We start from the raw sequence: 20,867 nt of genomic DNA, 5'->3' as shown, positions 1-20,867 counted from the left end.
AAGCAAGAGTGCTTTCATAAAAACACGCATAAGCACATGCCTTTCCTGATCCTGCTGCCCTCGGCCACTGACACCTCTTAACAAAGCTCAGGAATTTATGGCGATGCTTTATCACAGTACTGGCACCAGACAGGTGTAAGAATAGGGAGTGTAGGGTGTGGGTGCATGCGAGGGAAAAACAGTTCATTGCCAAATACACCTGACAGCAGACATAAGATAACCAAGATGGAAATAATAGCGAGACAATATGAAGTGTCTTGCAATTAAACAATTATCAGGCACCTGGTCAGCAAGAATGTGAGACTGTGTATTAGCCGTGTGTGTCTGACAGTGAACATGAGAGAGACTATTTGCTCTGCATATACTCTGATAAGCCTTGGAGGGAGACAATAATCTGGAGTTCAAGATTGTAAAATTGCTGGTATTCACTTGAGTGCATGTGCCCGTACAAGCACGTCTGCCAAATGTGCATGTGTTAACTGTTGAAACAAAAAGGACCAGGTTGTGCTAACAAACAAGGGGAGTGTAAATAAACTGGTGAATGGCATACTTGTCCTGTAGTTTCTTTACCCGGTGACCGAAGCTCAGCTTTAAGCCGCTTCCTCTCCCCCTTGGCTCCAAATCATTCGGTGTTGGAAGGCCTTTCAGCGGCTGCAGGAGCAGGGCCGTTTCATTACAATGGTTACAAAACCTCTGCTAATATATCCAAGCATGCAGTCCTCCTCGCTAGCACAACATGGCCCCCTGCCAAAGCACTAGCCTCACTCGCCTACTGCTGCTGGCCTTTTCTTCCTCAGCTGTAACTCAAATGACAGAGAGGCTGCTAATTCTAGTCAGCCTGCAGCCACATCGGTCTCACTACACTGCCTCGAGTGAAAAACATACTAGAAGATATGTGGTAACTGTTGACATGCAACTCCTTTTTTATCTAAAAATAGACATAAAAAAAAACCATGTACTGCACAGATATAATAAATGCAGTAAAAAAATATCAAATGCTCATCACATAGGGTAAGTGAAGAACGTTACTCAGAGACCAAGTGATTTGATAGCAACGTATAACACAGCTAAAGCAAGAATGAGAGAAAATGCCGCTGCTAGCATCAGAATTAAATTTCATTCATGGACTTAGCCACCGTGAAATCACCATTTCACTTGTGGGAGGTTTTTTTTTGAAAGTTCAATGTTAGCATTTTGGCAGCCACCATATTTTGGAAGCCTAGAAGTGACCATTATTGGAAAAGAGGGCAGAATGCTAAGTTATCAACTAAAGCTAGCAACTAGAGCTGTACCATACTGTCCACAATAATGCCGTGGTTATCAATGATATGGGAACACAATGAGTTCACACTGACTGGAAGCAGCGTGCCAGCATACAATGATGATTTAGTACCTACGAAGGGAGCCACCATGATAACCTCCAACAAAGCGTGAGAGAACAAACAAATTATTATCATTTGGGACAGAAGCAGAAGAACACAGAGTCTTCAGTGATAGTAGCTCATTGGATAAAAAAGAATGGAAAACAGCTCTCACTTTGTTTGCCCTAATGCTACTGCTGCTTTACGATAGCTCCGGTAAGTGATAAAACATTATTCAGTGGGTTTTTTTCTTCAACATTGTCATAAATATAATTATCACAAATGTCCTTGAAATATTACGATATGCTATATCTCCCACCTCTTCTAGCAAGCTTGGTTAGCATAGCCTGTATAGTTGAGTCATACACTGTGCATCCCGATTCAGGCGCTACATCCTTCACATCTGGAAGCTGCTTACAGCATAGCAAGGCAATGAATGTGGCCCACAAATAGGCCCTTATTTTCCCAGGTGGATGCACTGGGTGGATCCTTCATGGTCCGCTTGATCCCAAGATTGGTAACTGTTGGTTTTTTTTAATGTTTAAAAAAAATAGCAATGGTTCAAGCAAAGTGGTCTAGGAATTCTCTTTTAAAAAGTAAGTATTGTATTTCATATCACTCAAATATCCACCAGTACAAATGTTGAAATAACAAAGAAGCGCTAAATTTTGCTAACAGTATTGGTTATGCGAGTTGCTACTTGATGCAGTTCAGGTCCTACATGCTTTAAAATAATTTACTTTATAATGTAAGTGGTTCAAAAGCTGACTTTAATTGTACCTGGATTTAATCTTAATTTATACCAATAATACATCTTGGTTTTCACTCAGCTAGTTTTTAAAAATTAAAATGATGGTCAAGAGGTATAGCACAGTGACTCAAATTTACATAGGTGAAGCCTAAGACAGCCACCAGCTACCGTCCACCGTCTGCTGACACAAACAACCCATTCGGTCACAAACAGGAGCTGAAGTGTGAGAGAAGGTCAAACGCTACACTCAAACTAGCTATCCTGTTTAAGGAGCCTAATTATTTTATTGGACAGCACTGTGTTCATGGAGTCAGATAATTAATTATGAAGCAATACAATGAATTTATTCCTTGTGAGGATTTTTTACTTTTAATATAATATATGAGCTTTGGTTTAGACTTGTGCTTGGAAAAAAACTATCAAGATTAAGACATTACATAGGCTCTGGAAAATTGTGATGGACTCTTTGAAGTTTTGAATTTTTGTAGTTGGAAGAAAACTAATCAAGTTAGAAAAGAGTCGTAAAGCTTTATGAACTACCTTTGTGTGACTTATGACCTCCAATTTATGTATATTTAGTTACAGTATATAAAAATTCTGCTTTCACTAATGTTTTCTCCCCTAAAAACAGAGACCAGAAAAGTTTTCCACAGCTGCTCTGGTGCTGAAATGAAGAACAGAGCAGAAAGAGAGAGCTATGAGAAAACTATGTGACCTGAACTTCACATCTAACATCCGGCTAAGGAATCTGTTCTGGTTTTGAAGTGCGGCCCTCACAAAGTTGTTGACTTCCTCCAGACCCAACCATGCAATCGTCAGCATAGATTAGGTTCCCAGTTTCAGCTCAGAGGCGTGAGCTCTCTGTAACTTGCAACCAGGGCCAACTCTCAAACTCAACTGCCAGTGTGACCAAAACATCCCCCAGAAATAGCTCTGATCCCATTCTGAGTGCTGGCCAAGTCAGATTCCCCAAACAGGCGCTAAAGGGAACAGCAGATTGGGAACACAGCAAGCTCACCACCCCCAAAGTCCATCAATCATTATTCTCCATACAAATAGAGCATTGAAATGGACAAAAAGTCACTCAATAGGCAGCACACGAGGAGTCTGGAGTGTATCCGGTGAGAGGGAAAAGAACCAGCCAGCCGAACAGAAGAAAACCATGGTCGCAAAGAGTCATCTACATCTGCACGGCTTCATTAATTCAACAGATGCCCCTATTCACACTCAATCAATGAAGGGACTGTCAAATTTCTAAACCGGCAGATAAAGTGGTGTCTGTACGGTCTCATTTTCACAATGAATTGGAAACAGAAAACAGAAAAGATGAAAAAAGTTGAGAGTGACAGAGAGGCTGGACTGAAGAAGTCTGGGGCAGCACTCTTCTTGAATTTTTTTTTTTTTTGTAGTTAAAACCTTTGTAAATCCTAGATCAAAGAATATATCGTAAGTGGCACGGGCACATTTAGAAAATGTGGCCAACCAACCCATTACGTGGTAACTTAAACACAAATACAGTAGATGTGATAAAAGATATGGCTCATGGTGGCGGTTATAGTGATGTTACTACCAACAAACATGTGTCTTTGCTGAGGTTTAGTTAAACATATTATTACCTATAAAGAGCCACAGTAACATACAAATTGCTATAACTAGGTTGGAGGAGGTTTTAGCCCTTTAAAATGTGGAGTCCAAGACCACATTTTTAATAACGCTGGGAGTGATGGGAATGGTCACAATGGTAAAGCTGAGGCTTCAAAACCGCTCTTCAGAAACCAACAGCTGATGCTACAGTAAACCCTCTTATCCAAATATAGTCTCTGTAAACTCCAGAAATAAGCAAGACAAAACGGTCAGTATTGGGATTCAGAATTCTAGACCACAAACCAATATTCAACATGATGGTGGTGATGCCAAACATTTACACACAATCTATAATAAACACTGAAAACAGGTAACAAAAAGCAACTTCAACTGGCTCCGTTCAGCAGAAAAGAAATGTGCTTACCAACACTTCTAAAGCTAGACATTTCTGCCTGTTCACAATCTTTCAGCTAAGTTGACCTGAAGGGTTTGAGAGTAATCAATCAATCTTCCGACTCTGCAAAATTGGGGAACGGCTGCAAGCAATCGACGGCAACCACATGAAAAAAGTGCCGATGCGTTTCCCTCAAAGCTATAAAATGCCAAAGTAAGTAATATGTTAATCAATATTCTTCCAGATTCAGCAGATACTTACTGATAATTGTGTGCTATAACACAGACTAATGCACTTAGCGTTTTGAGGTCAGTGATGAAGCACATCACTCACCCAGGAAACAATGTTTGGTCATTATCTAGGCTTATTTTGAGGAATGGAACAGTGGGTGAATTGAAGGAGAGCTGTTGCCCTTTTTGCTGCCCACCATCCCCCAACACTGCCTACCAGTTTAAAGTGGAGGAGTGCGGTGTCATTCTGCAGCCCTAATGCACATAGCAATTTCTGAAGGTAGAGGAGGTTTCTAACTAAAGATGAAGAAAGACAGTGAAGCTAAACTAAAAGTCCCACTGCATCCACAATGAATAATCAACCAGTAGCCAGTGAGTGTTTCCTCTCTGATGACACGTACTCGAGCACGTTGCTCTTTTTTTTGCGGCGGAGTGTGGGATGGCGTCGACGAACCCACAGGAATCAATTGCAAAGTCAACAGGCAGCAGAGAGGGAGGCAGTTCCGGAGCGGGAGGGGGGGGGGGACAACACTGCTGTTCTCTTGTCTCATTTTCAGGCAACGAGTAAACCAACAGTATCGCACATCTTCTACTGACTGCTCCCAAACTGCATTACGGGATGTAAATGAGGAACAGGTCTTTGAATAGTAGCATGTTGCCAAACATTGGAAAAAAATCTACTGAACAATGCAGTCCGGCCTCCACTTATGTCCACTCGTCTGCTTATCCAGTTTCCTCTGTGCTGCAAAATGGCACAATGGGTCTGACAACGAAAGGTGCACCAAAAAAAGAAGCTTACATTTAATTAGTGCAGCATGATTAGTGCTTTTCCTGGGCTGGTACACTGAGCCTCATTCTGATTTAATCCTAATCCTACAAGGAAAGTCTCTCAGGGCAGAGAGTTTTGCTGAGCCACATGTGATGTCAGCAAGAGCCAGGATGAAGGAGTTTATCATACGCCAATCAAAGCCTGTGTCCTTGTCAAGAGCACATTTGTTAGCCCTCACCGAGAGCTCAGCGTCTCAGTGATCATGACTTTAACTCTTAAAAAGCTGGCGTAGCCGTGGAGGGAAAAGTTTCTGCTGAGCTTGTTAAGACACCTTCACCCCTGCTGTGGAACTGTTGCTGAGAACGCTAAAGCTGAAGCATTAGATTTCCAAACCCAAAGCATCTAGCCTGTCTTTGTGCTCACACAGCTAGAAAAAAATGGCTGTTGCGTGCCACAGAAAAGCGTTGTTAAAAGTTGTAATTATAGGCTCAGCTCAAGATGTGCCAATTGGTTCAAACTACCATGTTGCCAGATCACAGAGAACAAAAAGTCGGAAGTTAGAAAAAACAGACCGGGGCTTATTAAGAGACAGGGAGCCGTGTGCTGGCTGTCATCATCATGTCGTCGCTGTAGAGCAGAGTTGTCAATGACTTTCAAAAACACGAGTAAATAAAAAGCGCAGCAAGTGAAAAAGACAGAAGGCTACGATTCATTTATATCTGCAAATAAATCTTTAGGTCTTGAATTTGTTTTCTGTAGGAGAGGTGTTTCAATGAGCCATAATATACAAAGTTCACTGTGTGTGTGTGTGTGTGTGTGTGTGTGTGTGTGTGTGTGTGTGTGTGTGTGTGTGTGTGTGTGTGTGTGTGTGTGTGTGTGTGTGTATTAGCTGGAATAACAAGTAAATTGATATTCTTTCCTCTCAGGAATGAATTAGCCAGGAGGAATGAATTCCTCTGTCTGTCTAAGTTTAATTTATGAGGGACACTGATGTGCAGCGATGAGATTTGACAGCCGTGGCTCCTGTCTGCGCCGATCAAAAGAGAAAGAAGAAGAAACTCTCCTTGTCTGGCTCCTTATTACAAACTTTTGACTTATGTTAATTGAAAACTGGAGATTTTAAAACCTTGAGTTGCCAATTTGGATGATTTAATCACTTTAACCTATTTGTGATCTTGACCAGTTGGTATGAAATGAACTTAAATAGGATTTTGAGAGGAATTTCAGATTGCCTCTCTTAGTGCACCTTTTTTTAAAATTACACACTCCAGCACTTATAGATGATATAAGAATTTCTATTTGTAAGCAGAGCCTTTACAGAGCTGGGAAAAATGTTGAGCTTAAAAAAGTCTGTTTATCTGTTGACTGGTACGATTGTTAACACTAACCTTGATTAGTGCTCAAGGTGTGCACAACTGCAAAAATCTGCCGAGAGAAACTGGCAAAGCGACAAAGAGTGTAATTGCCCTTCAAGCATCAACCACAGAAAATTGGTAGGGAAGAAGTGAGTAAAGAAGCTGATGAAAAGCAGGAAGTGAAGTTAGAATGTGGGAAGGTGTGGGTGTCTTTTTTTCTGCCTTACCTGTGGGTCTGCTGCTGGAAGGCCCCCCCTCCTCCTGAGGTTTGCACGCGAGCATCTGCCTGTGCGCATGTAGTACCTCTGTGGAATGCACAGCATTCCCCTGACTTGCATCTCCTGAACCGCCACCGAGGCTTTCCACGAGGGCCTCTGGCCCACCACACCCGGATCCATCTAGGGACTTGCCACCATGAACCAAATCAGTCCCTTTGCTGGACCCCCTCTGGGGTTCAGCTCGAGGAGGGGCGGTCAGCCCTCGGGAGCGTTGATCAGAATTGTTTTGCTCATCTTCCTCAGGTATGGGATTGTACCAAATTTCCCCTTCGTCATCTGCATCGTTTTCCTCAGCTGGGTCCATGCTATGAGGGTGAGGAGACACTTTTGCCGGACTAACGCTGACCTAAAACGACACATTTTCTTGTTAAACTTTGCCAGAAAACTGCTGGTTGCATTTCTGCATTAGTATAAGACTTAATGGGAAATTAGGCTTATTTATCTAGTTAGCTCAACTTAGAATAAATTTGGAAGCATCTAGCTACACAGTTTCAGATTCTCAGATTCTCTTATTATATCATTTGTGGGTTTATGATGACACATTATCTTTGGGACTATTTCTTTGTTTGTAGCCTTAAATGAATTCGGATAGAGCCAGGCTAGCTGTATTCCCCAGTTTCTGTGTTTTTAGCTAAGCTAACTGGCCAACTTTTGCTTGATCTATAGCTCATCTTTTTAAAAAGAGAGACCTCGAGGCTAACCTGCGGCAGCTGCAAGCGAACCGGCCTAGGGGGTGCTCCCCTTGAGGGCCTCAGATGGTCTGGGGAGGGACTAGGAGAAGGAAGTGGCTGATGGAAACCCTGGCTGCCCTCCTCGTCGGCTCCCAGCATTCCCTGAAGCTCATCCTTAGTGCACTGATTCTTCCCAAGTGAGCTCTGCTGCAACCAGTTGCGCTTCTTGGAGACAGTGATGGTGGTGAGCTGTGGCCTCCATGATGAACTCTCGTTGGTCCTGCCCGCCTCTCGGCTATTAGCACAGGAGGTCTGGACATTCTCAATGAAAGCTGAGGGAAGCAAGAGTGAAGAGAGTTACAGCCCCATGCCAGCAGACAACTAATTTTCATCCTGATCACTATCATTTAAGTAATTTCTTAACTGCATTGAATTACAGGAACTGATCTCAGGCTATTCATGTCATGACAAGATGAAGAAAACATCTGTATCAAAAAACCACAGGTGAGGAAATGTGATATTTTACTATAAGCTTTTAGATTTCATCTCGTCTCTCTCTCTCGTCTGTGTTTTGAAGCCACATCTTTGATTTGTCTCATTTGATTTCTCTGCTTTATGACTTTTGGACGGACCATCGTTAAATAGCTTTTACACCCAAAGTCAAACTTTCAATCACACCACCACAATCCCCTGCAGCACCTCAGCTTTTTTAACCTCATCTTTAGGATCCTAGTTCATGTGAGCTTCAAGAACGTGTGGGTTCTGAATTCAAAAACGAGATTGAAAGATGTGATAATTGCTGGTGTTACAGCTGTGAAAATAAAGAGGACAGGACGTGTGGAGAGGCTGATGGTGATATGTGCACAGTGTAAAAAAGCCAAATAATAGAGAGATGACTCAGTGCCTCGATGGCCCAAAGAAAGGAACAAAGGAGCTACTGCAAGAAAGTTTTCTCCAAGCAATCAAAAAACACCTTTGCCTGTAAATCAAATGCCACGCTTTTATTTTTACAAAAGTTGCTAGCAGATGCAGCCGGAGAAAAACAACTTGTGCGCATGTGTGTGTGCATGTGTGTGTGACAGGGAGAGTGAGGTGCTGAGGGCAGGGTCTTGCTTGAACTTGTACAGCAAACTCGTGTAAAAGACTGTTTTGATCCTCAGCAGCTAGCAGACGAGCCCCTCCGCATGCTATAATGACAACATCTCTTTTCCTCAAGGAAATACATTTCCATGCATGTCAGGCTATCCGGCAAATTATAGACTTGAGAACATTTTCACTTTACAAAATCGACTTTAACAGTATATACACACTTGACTGTAGTATAAATATCATCTAAGAGAGGACATTAAAATCACATGCCATAACTTCTACTTAGTAAACAAAGTTTTTCATGCTCATTATTATTATTATCATTGTTAACAAACTTGACATTAGGACAAAGACACAGCATTTGCTTTTCCCTGGAAGTCAACCAGGATCTCTGAACAGTGTCTCCCGCCTTTCCAGTGATCTACGCCATTATAAAGCAATTGTTGTCCCATAAACATCAATTATGTAGTTCCTCTCACCAAGAAAAAAGTGGGAGAAATAACTACTTGGAGAAAACCAATCACATCGCTCTCTCTTCTCTTTCATTTCAATTAAAAGTGGCCCCCAACCCCCGGGTACTGGTCCGTAAAACGTTTGGTACCGGGCCACGAGAGGAGGTCCTCTCTCGGGCCACCGGTTTATTAAAAAAACATTATTTTTAATAACAATAAAAATAACATTTTTTATTTTTTTAAATCGTTTTTATCATTAACTCGATTTCCCTGGGTTTTTTCCCGTGTTATGTATAAATCAATAAATCTTTGTTTTTTTTGGTACCGGTTGGTTTTATTTTGTTGTATTTATCCGTGACACCTTAAAGGCAGGTCTGTGAAAATATTGTCAGACAAAAGACGGTCCGTAGTGCAAAAAGGATTGGGGACCGCTGCTATAGGATGTAAAGCACATTTTAAATTTTTGTAGTTTTTTTATTACTGTGTCTGGAACAGCAACATGTTTGCGTTAGCCTGGTTTGGGCTCTTTAAGGGCCTGAAGTTTAGTCGTTTTAGCCTGTGCTGACTGCCTGGAGAAAGACAAAAGTGTACTAAGCTAGTGGTGATGCACTGAGCCCCACGAGTTAATGCGTAGACCTAAGCAGCCAGCCTCTACTAATCTGCTATGGTTTATATTCAGATGTTATGGCAGTTCCTTATTAAGCTTTCAACTGAGCCTGCAAGAAGTCTTTTTACTTATATTTGGAAATTTATGAGGGGAAACCTTTTAGAAAGTACACTACAATGAAGGCGCCGACTGTAAGCTATAGTTTACAAAGGCGTGGTCTTCAAAAAGAATTTTTTAGCACCACGAGATGTTCAAAACTTCAGCCTCTTAAGGCTACAATTGTTAGTTTGCATGAAAAACTCTAAATTGACCAGATGAATTTCAAAAAATGGGAATACACACATAGATTGTAGGAAAGGCAAGAAAAGGATTACTGGTGTGGAAAAGACATGATATGAGATGGGAGGAACATTTAGGCAGAATGGAGGAACGATTATAACGACCAATCCAAAGCTGCACAGCTCACTGTGTGCTCAACCTGGTACCGTAAGACTACAGAGAGGTGAGACAGTTGTGCACAAAGATTTTGTCAGCATGCCATCTTCTTTAAGGGGTCTTTCATAACTGGAAGAGGAAGCGAGTTCTGACATGAACAGCATTCCAGACCACAGCTCCAGATTTACAGCCTGGCTGCTGTCTCCTCGCACTGTCACACTCCTTCACATGAGTAACACCTCGCCCTGGCAAACAGCAGCCTGCTGCGTTGACTTAATAAGTGAGACTTTAGCCATTTTCACTCTTGTCACTCTTGCCTGCCTTTTCCTCGCAACTTTTTTACACCAGCATTTCAGTATTTGAACTGCAGAACATTCAGTCTTGATATTAAACACACAAAGGAACTTGTGGGTCTGCCTTCCTTGAATGACAATCTTCATACCACGATTACACTTAGGGTGCCAAATGAGTCAAAAACATATCAAAATGAACAGAAAACGTTGGGCGTTTTGTTTTTCTGATGGAACAAGAGATGCAAGGATGCATCTAATTTTAGGAATTAGCATTTCTACCACAATATCCTCAGATTTGTCTGCAAAATTTGCCTGCAAAATTACAGAGAAGGTTAGCAGCATTAAGCTGTTTCTATACTTTGTACCTACTGCTATATAGAAAATAAGCTTTATATTTTTAGCTGTTTGTTTGCCATTACTTTTGTTTTAATGTTCATGCTCGATAAATGGGCTATTACTGTTAACTGCATCCATAAATAAGCCATTCCTCATGATGACTGGGTCTTGAGCTTAATGTCCTTTATCTCTGTACTGAACTATGAAAAAAACACTATCATCGTTAGCTGTTATTCTCCTCCTGAAGCAAGAATGTTACCAAACCTTATGACAACCACCCTGAAGGTGACCACTGGCCATGGGTTATTAATCGCTAGAGGAGTCTTGGCCAGGCTTACCAACTGCTTTTTGAGTCGTGCTAGAAGCAACTGAAATAACCATCATACTACTACATAACGCATTATGAAACAACAAAACAGCAGCTTCATCTTTCACCAACATTTTACAGCCTTCTGTTACAGAGTACAAATTAACAGACCTGGAAAATAATTCTTAGTTTAAAGTCTGTTTATTCAAAGTAAGGTAGGAAAAGATTTTTTGTCTTGTGAAAATTAGCATTAGTGAATAAGCCCCTTTCACTCATTCCCACTTACATTGCCACATAAAGCAAGACAGCCTTCCAGAAAAACAGCTCTTTTCCTCTAGTAGCACCCAGTTGCAAAATATTTCCATACCAGAGCTAACACAGCCTGTCTGCCTCTGCCATCATTGTGTGTAGATAATGTATTCATTGTAAGGCAAAAAAAAAAATCACACCTCTGACCTGAAAGTGACAGATGGTACACGGGTGCATGTCTGTGGGTGGAAATTAAGAGAAAAGGAGAGGTGGTGCATGCACTGAAAGGAGTGTCGTGTTTGTCTGAGGTGCTGCAAGGAATGCACCTTCCTAAGAAAAAAAGAAAAATCTTATTTACTTGATGTGCTGCTGTGGACCTGTGCCATATGAGCCTGACAGTAGACCCAATTATATTCATGCCTAAATCTTCTGAGTGGCTGAATCATTTCTCTAAGACAAAGCGCTTGATCCACTTTCCCATAGGCTGTTCTTTTATTCCCTAAATTCCTTCTTTATAGAGGCTCCTCTTTTGATATGTGCAAAACACACCAGCTAGTTCTCACCTCCGTACAGACAAAACTTTGTTGTGAATACAGTTTCAGAGCCTCCTTCAGAGGGAATCTTTTGCGGTGTGCCATAGATTACTGCTGACCTTCATTCATATGCTAATGATGATTCTTGGTGTAGATTTTTCTTTTTACAGGCAGGCAGCGCTGAGATCATCCAGGGTTGCATCACATGTCAACACTTGTATCCTGCTGAGGTGTCCTGGCATCGTAGCCTGTTCCTAATGCCACTTCCACTTCGGTATGCTGGCTTGAAATCCAAAATCTTTTCTATGTAGTGCTTGTTTTCCTGTCTTATTGCTTCTGTTTAAAAGAAAAACTGATCAAATGCCCCCGAGGAAGGACGCTGTAAGATAATTACCCAATTAAGCTTGAAACACTTGCAATCCTAAGACAAGTCCCTAAAAGTAAGCGAAAGGCCTTTCAGGAAAGCTCTTCAGCCCTTAAGCTGCCACCTAATTATTACAATCTACACCAATCAGCCACAACATTAAAACCACCTACCTCTTTGTGTAGGTCCCCCATTCTGTCACTTAAACTGGGGTTTCTCAAACCTTCAGGAGCAGGAAGCCCTTGTACAGAAGAACATTTTCAAAGGCCCCTACATAAAAGTAGAGCCTGATTTATTGGCAAGCCGATATCTCTTGTTATTACCATTTATAACAACCAATAAATAGATATTTAAAAAGTAATGAAATGACACTAGAAACACCGTTGTTATGACTGTTGAGGTTGCTTGTTCTCTGATATAAGCAGAGGCAGGCAGATTGTAAACCATTAAAAACAACACATGACAGATGTTAGGGAAATCTGTTCGTTGTTTGTGTTTCTGAAAAAAAATCTCAGCTGACATATTGGTACATCCTATTTTTAAAATACCACGGAAAATATCATCAAATATCATGAATCAGGTTAAAACTTCTATATCAGTTGGTGCTCTACATAAAAGCCTTTAACATTCTTCAACCTAAATACTTCAGACACATCGTGTCACGTTAAATGTCTGCCCTTCTCTTGGCAAGCTCACTCTAGAAAAATTGATTTTCAGTCTTAATTTCAGGTTTCTACTAGCCCAAAGAAAACCTGGCTAGAAGTTAACAACCCACAACATTTACCAGAGATCTGTAGTCATTCTCTGTCAATATTATGGTATCATCTGTTATCTGGCCTTGAATGAACCTCAGTTTGACTGCTGTTGTGCTTCACAGGCAATCAACAGATTGTTATGTCGCTGATAACCTGCAGTTGGACTGACCGTGCCTGGTAGAAAGACTTTAACGTAGCCCAACAACGTACAGGTTAACATAACATTTCAAAATCCTCCCCATGAATGCCAGGGACCAAGGATTTCCATTGCATTGAAACAGTATGATCAATGGCATTTATTTCAAATGTCATTAGTTTTAATTTTCACTGTAGTTAGTATTGTTTAGCTGTGATCATCCTCATCTTAATGTTTGCCCCACCTCTGCAGCAGATACCATCATCTGACTCACACAACTCATAAAATCATCCAGGAATGAACCCAGATGCCTCAAGTTTCTCCTTCATCACCTGATCTGTCTTTAGAGCTACCATCTTCCATAAATCTGTCCACATACAGACACCAGACAAGACAAATCACTGTGAAAAACCAAAAACCCAGCAGCTCTGTAACAAGGTTTCTGGCATAATGCAGAAACCAAACGCCGCATCGTTCTGACATGACTTGACAGCAGTCGAGTAATATTATATTACACCTGCACTCCCATCTAAGCTTTGGAGTTAGGAATTCGGGTTAAGCAATGCTAAACAGTATACCTAATTCACAGCATATTAAATGTGATGCTTGACACGTTATTCTTTTAAAGAACAGTTCTGGAGTTAAGGAAATGTTGGTCTCAAATGTTATTGTGAACAGTCTCATGTTAATGCTAAAGGTAATGACATTGCAGTTAGCATAGCTTAGGACAGGAACAAAGGGAAAACAGCTAGCATGAATCTGCCCATCCACAGTTCACTTACCAGCATCACTTAAGCTCACTGATTAAAACATTACATCTGTTCATTTGTTTACTCTGTACACTGTGCATTTATTAAATTATCACATCAGAAAACCTGATGAAAAACAAGATATCGCTTAGCATATTTCATAGCCTACTCTTATAGACCTTACATAACATTGATTACTGGGATTTACAGGTGCTTGTAGGCAGATTTTGTACATGAGAGTCAGACTAGCTGTTTTCACTAAATGCATTAAGCTAAGCTAAGCAAACTACCTGCTGATTGCAGCTTCATATTTGAACTTGTTATATTTTTCTGCTTCGGAAAAATATGACAAGTTGGTGAGTGTTGGAGGTTACTGGCTGCATCCAGGAGAAATTGGTGGATAAGAGGCTGCTGCACCATGATTGCTTTGGTTGCTAGCATATTGCCATGGTCACCCATAGTTTATGTGGGAGACAACACTTGCAGTTTACTTTATGAACTACAGTAAAAGTTGAAAAAATACAACACAAACTGGAAACAGAACAGTCACCTTCAAAGTAAACTGCCATCAACCTTCAAAACCAGTCAGGAAATTCACATTTTTCCCTTGCAACAAGTGGTTGCCAGATAGTTGGGGACTGGTTTCCACACACGTGTGACCGGGGACTTAGAAACACTTGACTCAAATGAACAGAGGGCTTAAAAAGAAGTAAAAAAAAATAAACAGTCTGCCTCCCAGGAGTGAATCTTCTCTATTTGTGTTATCTATGGCTCAGTCTCAATATCAGCTTTGACTGACACACCACTCCTGAGCTCAGTTCTGGCCAAAACATGACACCTGGATACTGAATGCCTGCCGGCACACCTGCTGCTCCACTGCAACTAAACACAACGAAACTATAAATCCTCACACTGCAAATACAAACATGCACACTCACAGCATAGATGTGCAAATGCATGCTTGTGTGCACAATATCGCACACCCACACATAAGGAGTGACACACAATAATGGACACTTTTCTTTTACAAGAGTAATTAAAGGACAAGTCAGGACAAAAATAAATTAGCTATAGTGTAATTCAGACAGTATTTTTGTGCTACGATTTTAGGCTGAGGTTTAATTTCCAAATAATACTCACAGGGGAGGAACTGGTCTATTTTTAGAAAGTCAGAAATACATAAATAATTCCACGAACCAAGGATTACCAATGAATTCAATTAAGAGCTTTAGGCCAAAAAAAGCATTTAACAGGAACTTTGCAGCTTTGGCATCTCTTTCTTTCTTTCTTTTGTTTTTTTAAATGGGTCTTTGTATGGTGTGGAGGCCCACAAGGGCAAGATAAGCTCACGGCTGACCTTAATAAATATTTAATCACTCTTCATTTTGTTCATTCATGGTGGTGAATTAAGTGACACAATGCAAACATGTTAAACAACAGGAATGGCATTCTAAATATTCAATCCAAGGTCTCTTTAAAATGCAAGTTACCATGGAGCTGTCCAAAGCAAATGACTGGGGAGGAAGGCAAGATGACAGCCCAGCCCCCCTTACTCTAAAACAAACACACACACACACACACACACACACACACACACACACACACACACACACACACACACACACACACACACACACACACACACACACACACACACACCACTACCACAGAAAATAACTGCAGTGGCTTCTCTCCTGCTTTTGGATTTCTCTGGCCACAGCTGTGGAAAAGTTCAGTTGGGAAAGCTGAACAAAATGGGGAAAATATGAGATTTGGGTGAACGGGTGCATGGAAACTAACATCTACAAGAGCTCTGACTTTATTTTTTAACTACAAGACCAGAGAGGAAAGAGCTGTAAAGTTGGAGCTATGCTAAGCCGACAGAGGAGCGGCCTCACGGATCACACACTATTTCTAGCAGTCCGGCACACTGACAGTCAACACCACCCTGCACACATGGCACATCATCGTCTTACTATGGTAAACACTGTCAGAGACACACACACGCACATTTCACAGGCAGGCATGCTGGAACACATGCGCCGCAACATAGGAAACTACCACAGGAGGCAAAAAATAGAGGAGAAATTAAAAGGCATGGGCATGTTTTTGATCCATAGAGCACATCCTGTGCTGCTAAATGCCAATAAAAGCTTACCACACAGACACTTTCTGATTAATCTGGCATTTGATTGCATGAGGGATGATGACAACACGTGTCACTCGGTAACGGTTGTTTTATGATACAGATGTTTTCTCTGTCATCTAAGCACAATCAGAAAATCATTTGATATGTTCATAATCAGATAATCAAATGTCATTCCAGTCAATAGACACACACACACACACACGCACAAATCCCACCACCAACACCACTAACAATGCTCTACCAGGAGTGAGTTAGTTGTTACTGAACTACGCTGTGAGTAATCCGACCTACGGCCTGATGTGCTATTAATCTGGTGTTAAAATGCACCTAAATTAGTGTGAAGGATAGAAGCCAGCCACCGATTAGAGTCTTAAAAAATAAAAAGGAAAGCAAGAGGTCTGAGGTGTCTCGTCCCTTTGCTTTGCATCCAGAAGAGGAGGAGTGCGGGATGGACCGCCACCAGAAGGAGTATACTATGAGTGGAGGAGGATGATAATTATCAGAAGGGAGGAAGGAAGGTGAGAGTTGTCTGTTTTAGAGGATCCACGGGAGTTGAGGCCATGCCGTGTAGCCGTCCTACCTGGCTGCTGCTGCTGCTGTTGTGACTTGGCCTTGACAGATTTACCCGCTCGGCTGGATGTCTGGGTCCCCGGTTTACAGCCTCCTGGGTTAACCTGAGGACAGGACCGGTCATGGCTCTTGTCTCCACCGCGGGGCAAAGATGAGCCTTCAATGCGCTGCTTCATTTCAGAAGACAGCATGCGGCCTTTGTGCATCCACTCTTGCATCTTGTTGACAGTGACACCATGACCTTTGTTGGCCGAGTTGGCCACCTGTGTCTGGAGTTCAGTCAGCTCCTGCTTGTTGTCGTGACCCTGATGTGTTGCCGTCTCGGTGTTGCTGTCTGAGGAACTTGTGATGCTGTTGATGGAGCCACTGCTCTCATTCAGCTTCCTGTCCCGTTCTTCTTCAACGCCATCATCTTGCAGCAGCTCCTCATTGCTGACGGCACTGCAGAAAACCCGAGATTCAGACAGCTCACCCGCTCCTGTGCCTCCTTCACCTGGTTCAGCTTCTTGATCATCACAGATTTCAGCACTTTGCGTTCCACAAGCCTGAACACTCTCTGAGAAGGCGTCCTGGTACCTAATCTCTCCATCACTTGTAGAGCGTGACAAAGTAGGTTTTTTGGTGAAAGACAAGTTTGCCATGCTCTTACTCTTCAGCCTGCCTTTAAGTCCTACCTCTACAATCCCAGTGAGACAAAGCAGCAGTGAGTCGGTGTCTGACACCTGCTGAGGGCTTTGGTCCTCTCCTGACGACCAGGAGTCACTGTCCCTGTTTTTCAAAGACAACCTGGAGCACAGGCTGTCCCTGGACGGGCTGCTACACGATGAGGTAGCCTGCTGCTCAGTTACACCACCGATCTGCTGGACATCCATGTTGATATCATTCATAGCATTGATAAGAAGGTAATAAGCCTCTTTCAGCTGGTTCCTAAGCCTGTCTGTTTCCTGGGCACTGTTACTATCACCAGCCTGTCCTTTATCCTGACCAGGCTGGGTGAACTCTACAGTCTCTGCTCTCTCACCGTCAGTCATTGGTCTGATTGTTTCGTAGAAGGGCAGAATTTCATTATCGTAGTAATCGTCATCTTCGCTGTCTAAAGGGTATGTGAGTGAGGGCTCTGTGGCGCACAGGGATGCCATGTTCACGTCGCATATTTCTAACTCAGTGGGGAAAAAAGTGGGACTCAGTAGACCACCTTTAACGTCCCCGGCATAGTCAGGATCGTAGCTCTCAATATTTCTGATTACAGAGTTTTCTTCGGTGTTCTTTAACATGCGGTTTGGGCACACGCGTGCGTAATTTCGTGCGTTTGTCTCCAAAGTCGGTCTGCTGTCAAAACTCCAGTTGGCATTGCTTTCACGCACGGCCAAAACAGTCCCTACCATGTGCCGGGAGCACTCTCTGTCTTTGGGCTCTCTAACCTCACCATCAGCTCCTTTAAACTGGTCCTCTGATGGTCTCCCATCCCCTACATGCGCCTGTACCTGCGTTCTGCTTAAAACTGGATTTGAACTGTCCCCAAACCCGATTGAATCTCCGACCGAAATGCAGTGTTTTCTCTGCACATGCGGTTCAGGGAGTGGAACACCCGCGGTGACTCTGTCAGCGGACCTGTGCCCCGGTTTTCTCCTATCACCCTCCCAAAAAGCATCCCCCCCAAACGGCAAGTCTCTTTGAAGTGGGACCCCCAGGAGCTCCTCATTAACCCGAACCCTGCCCCCGCGGCTTCGCTCTCGGGGACGTGAGCCGGCCAACTGCGCTGAGCGACTCTGCGCTACTGCTATATCCCCGTCTGTCTGCACCACAGCGCCGTCAATATAATTCTCGTACGTACTCATTCTCTCTGGCATGCAATCCAGATCTGCGAACAAGACTATGGAGCGAGCCTCATCGGAGTCTCGCTGCGTTTGCAAAACTTTTTCTTTACCTTCTCGGCCCCCATTCACCGCAGCGGCAGCAGCAGAAGAGCCGTATCCACCGCCGACCGTCGCTCCTTTCCTGGATTTCTTCCCCCGGAGTTTCGCTAGTAAAGTCCTCCGCAGAGGATCAGCCATTCCTTTCCTTTGCCCCCCCACCCCTCCCCCGTCCCCCACTAGTTAATTCCTCCCGGTTTCTTTTTGCGCAGTTGCTCCAAAAGGAAAGGATCGAGTGGGTTCTCCTTTGCTCGCCGCGGTCAAAGCTCGCCGGGTGGACGGGCTCCTCTCCATTCTCCACTGTCACCTCGGCTCTGTCGACCCACTCACTCCAGGCTCACTTCGCTCAACTGCACCGCCTCTCTCTCTCTCCCTCCCCTCGCTTGCTGCCACACGCACACACGCACGCACACGCTTTGGCTCTTCCTTTCTCTCTAGCGCCTCACCTCACCCTTTCCTCATGTTTGCATCTCAAGTATTTGAAGCATTTTTCTTAGCTTTAAGTTCAAGTAGACGAGGCTTACCTTGAACGTGATTTATCCGAAGAATGTTATATGGATGCTTTTTTGTGGGGTTTTGTGTGTGTGCGTGTTTTTTGTTTTATCCAGATGGAGTATCCAATCCAAATACACACAAGAGGGGTTCACTGGTGAGTCTAAATTGCCCAGAGGTGTGAAGCTATCTATCTGTCTGTGTTATCTCTGAAACACACTCGCAACCACACCGGCAAACACTCCAATCCGGTCCCACTGCATGGCTTTGGATAATGTGAAGCAGGGCATACATTTTGGACTTTTAACTATACTTTATTAAGTTTTAGAGCTTACATTCAAACTCAGAGTTTAAGTAAGTAATAGAAAAACAGAAAGAAATCCTGTCTTTTCAACGTCTACTTTAGAAAATTGGGGGAAGGGATTTAGCAAGAAAAGAAAATTGTTTTTGATTAACAAAAGATTTATGTTTTCAAATTGCAAGACAGTCTGGGCAAAATTCCAGAACATAGTAGTAGAACATAGAAAACACATTGGATATTTGCACTGAGACTACTTTAAGAAAAAATTGTGTCATTTTCAATTTAACCCTCCTGTTATGTTGGTTTCCAGGGACACCAATTATGCTCCTGGGTTAATTTGACCCGGGGCAAATTTACTCATCCAAAAGTGTCAGAAACACTGGCATTGATTATTTTACAATTTTCTTTTATAATTTTGATTTTTTTTTGTTTTGTTTTCTGTAGTGATGCAGATGACATGTGACATCTCTTCTGTTCTGGGTCAATCTGACCAGCAACATAACAGGAGGGTTAATGGCAGCAACGAACGGGGAAGTTGGGACGGGGTAGCAAAGGCTGGAGAGTAAGAGGTGTTAAAAAGAAACAAATGGAGGAGCATATTGCAGCTATTTAGATTAACAGTCCACAGTTCAGTGACTGGGTATAAAAAGAGCATCTCATAGAGGCAGTTTCTCAGAAGTAAAGATGAGTGGAGCCTCAACAATCTGCAAAAAACTGTTTCTACAAAGAATAATGTTCTTTAGATTATAATTGTTTGTATCCTGTGTGCAACAGACAAGGCCAGAAAATCAGTACTGGACTCTGGTGATCTTTGGGCCTTCAGGCGGCATTGCATTCTTGTGGTTCACATTTATTTTTACCGAATGAGGAAATTTATCTACATTTGATATTTCACCTTTGCTATTTTCAGACAAATATACAGATTTAAATGACATGTAAATGATTTTACAGTGTTTCAGTTACAGGTTTTCTTGTGAGGAAATGCATTTATGTGGAAAAACAATGGTTTTATACAAATGTATACCACTGACATATTACTGATGCAGTCCTGTATGTTCATTGATAAAAATGCAGTACAATAATTTAAAAAAACCAGACAAACTGTAAATCTTGGTCAGAGTTGCCATAAACTAAATGTAGTGAAACAAACAAACTCCTTGGGATGAAGCTGCAAATGTGCTTTGCATCTAAACACGAGTATGGCTCCACACATCACAGAACTTCTCCGTTTTGGTGATACATGCGTATAATTGTAGCGTTTTAAGCTTTACGTGCAGAGCCACGGCGCGGGTGATGGGGTGTGAAGCGCAGCTCTCGGGAGCTCCTGCCTCTCTGCTAAAATTCAACACATATTTGTCCCCAAAATGTGAATTAAATTCAGTTGGAGAGCAGTGAGCCAGGACTTCAAATTACCGCCTTCGCTGGTAGTTGTGAAGGCATTTCAGCAAACAGCAGGGAAAACAACAACTTTCATCTCATGGGAAAAATGTGCTTGACACTCTGCGAAGAGAGAGGGAAAAGAGAAAAACACTAAGCTTAAGAAGATGGCGATGAGGTAGCTACACAGTGTTACTCTTTAAAAATGAGCAGGATCGCGTGTGTAATGGGGAATTTGTCTTTTCATTGCTTTATCTTTACTTTTACACACACAATCCCTTTTTTTATCCTCAAAATGATACCAACGTAAATAGCCTGGCCTGCCTGATGATGAATCACTGCCGATTACTGGACTGACACTTTTATC

At 42.4% G+C, this 20,867-nt stretch overlaps 1 protein-coding gene across 1 annotated transcript in view; it reads right to left on the bottom strand.

Annotated features, from left to right (window-relative positions):
- Positions 1-18,690, bottom strand: part of syde2 (synapse defective 1, Rho GTPase, homolog 2 (C. elegans)) — a 47,595-nt gene extending 28,905 nt beyond the window's left edge. The window contains exons 1-3 of the mRNA XM_085385810.1: positions 16,428-18,690; positions 7,424-7,725; positions 6,672-7,068 (exon numbers count right to left, since the gene is read on the bottom strand). Coding sequence (XP_085241936.1) covers positions 6,672-7,068; positions 7,424-7,725; positions 16,428-18,471 — 2,743 coding nt within the window. The 5' untranslated portion in view covers positions 18,472-18,690. The remainder of the gene's footprint in view (positions 1-6,671; positions 7,069-7,423; positions 7,726-16,427) is intronic.
- Positions 18,691-20,867: the final 2,177 nt, after the last annotated feature.

Source organism: Rhamphochromis longiceps, linkage group LG17 (genome assembly GCF_057381845.1).
Source record: "Rhamphochromis longiceps isolate RC_006_pf linkage group LG17, R_longiceps_female_GT1.1, whole genome shotgun sequence".
Classification (NCBI taxonomy): domain Eukaryota; kingdom Metazoa; phylum Chordata; class Actinopteri; order Cichliformes; family Cichlidae; genus Rhamphochromis; species Rhamphochromis longiceps.
The sequence above is the reverse complement of the archived record's forward strand: the minus strand, read 5'-3'. Positions and strand labels throughout refer to the sequence as shown.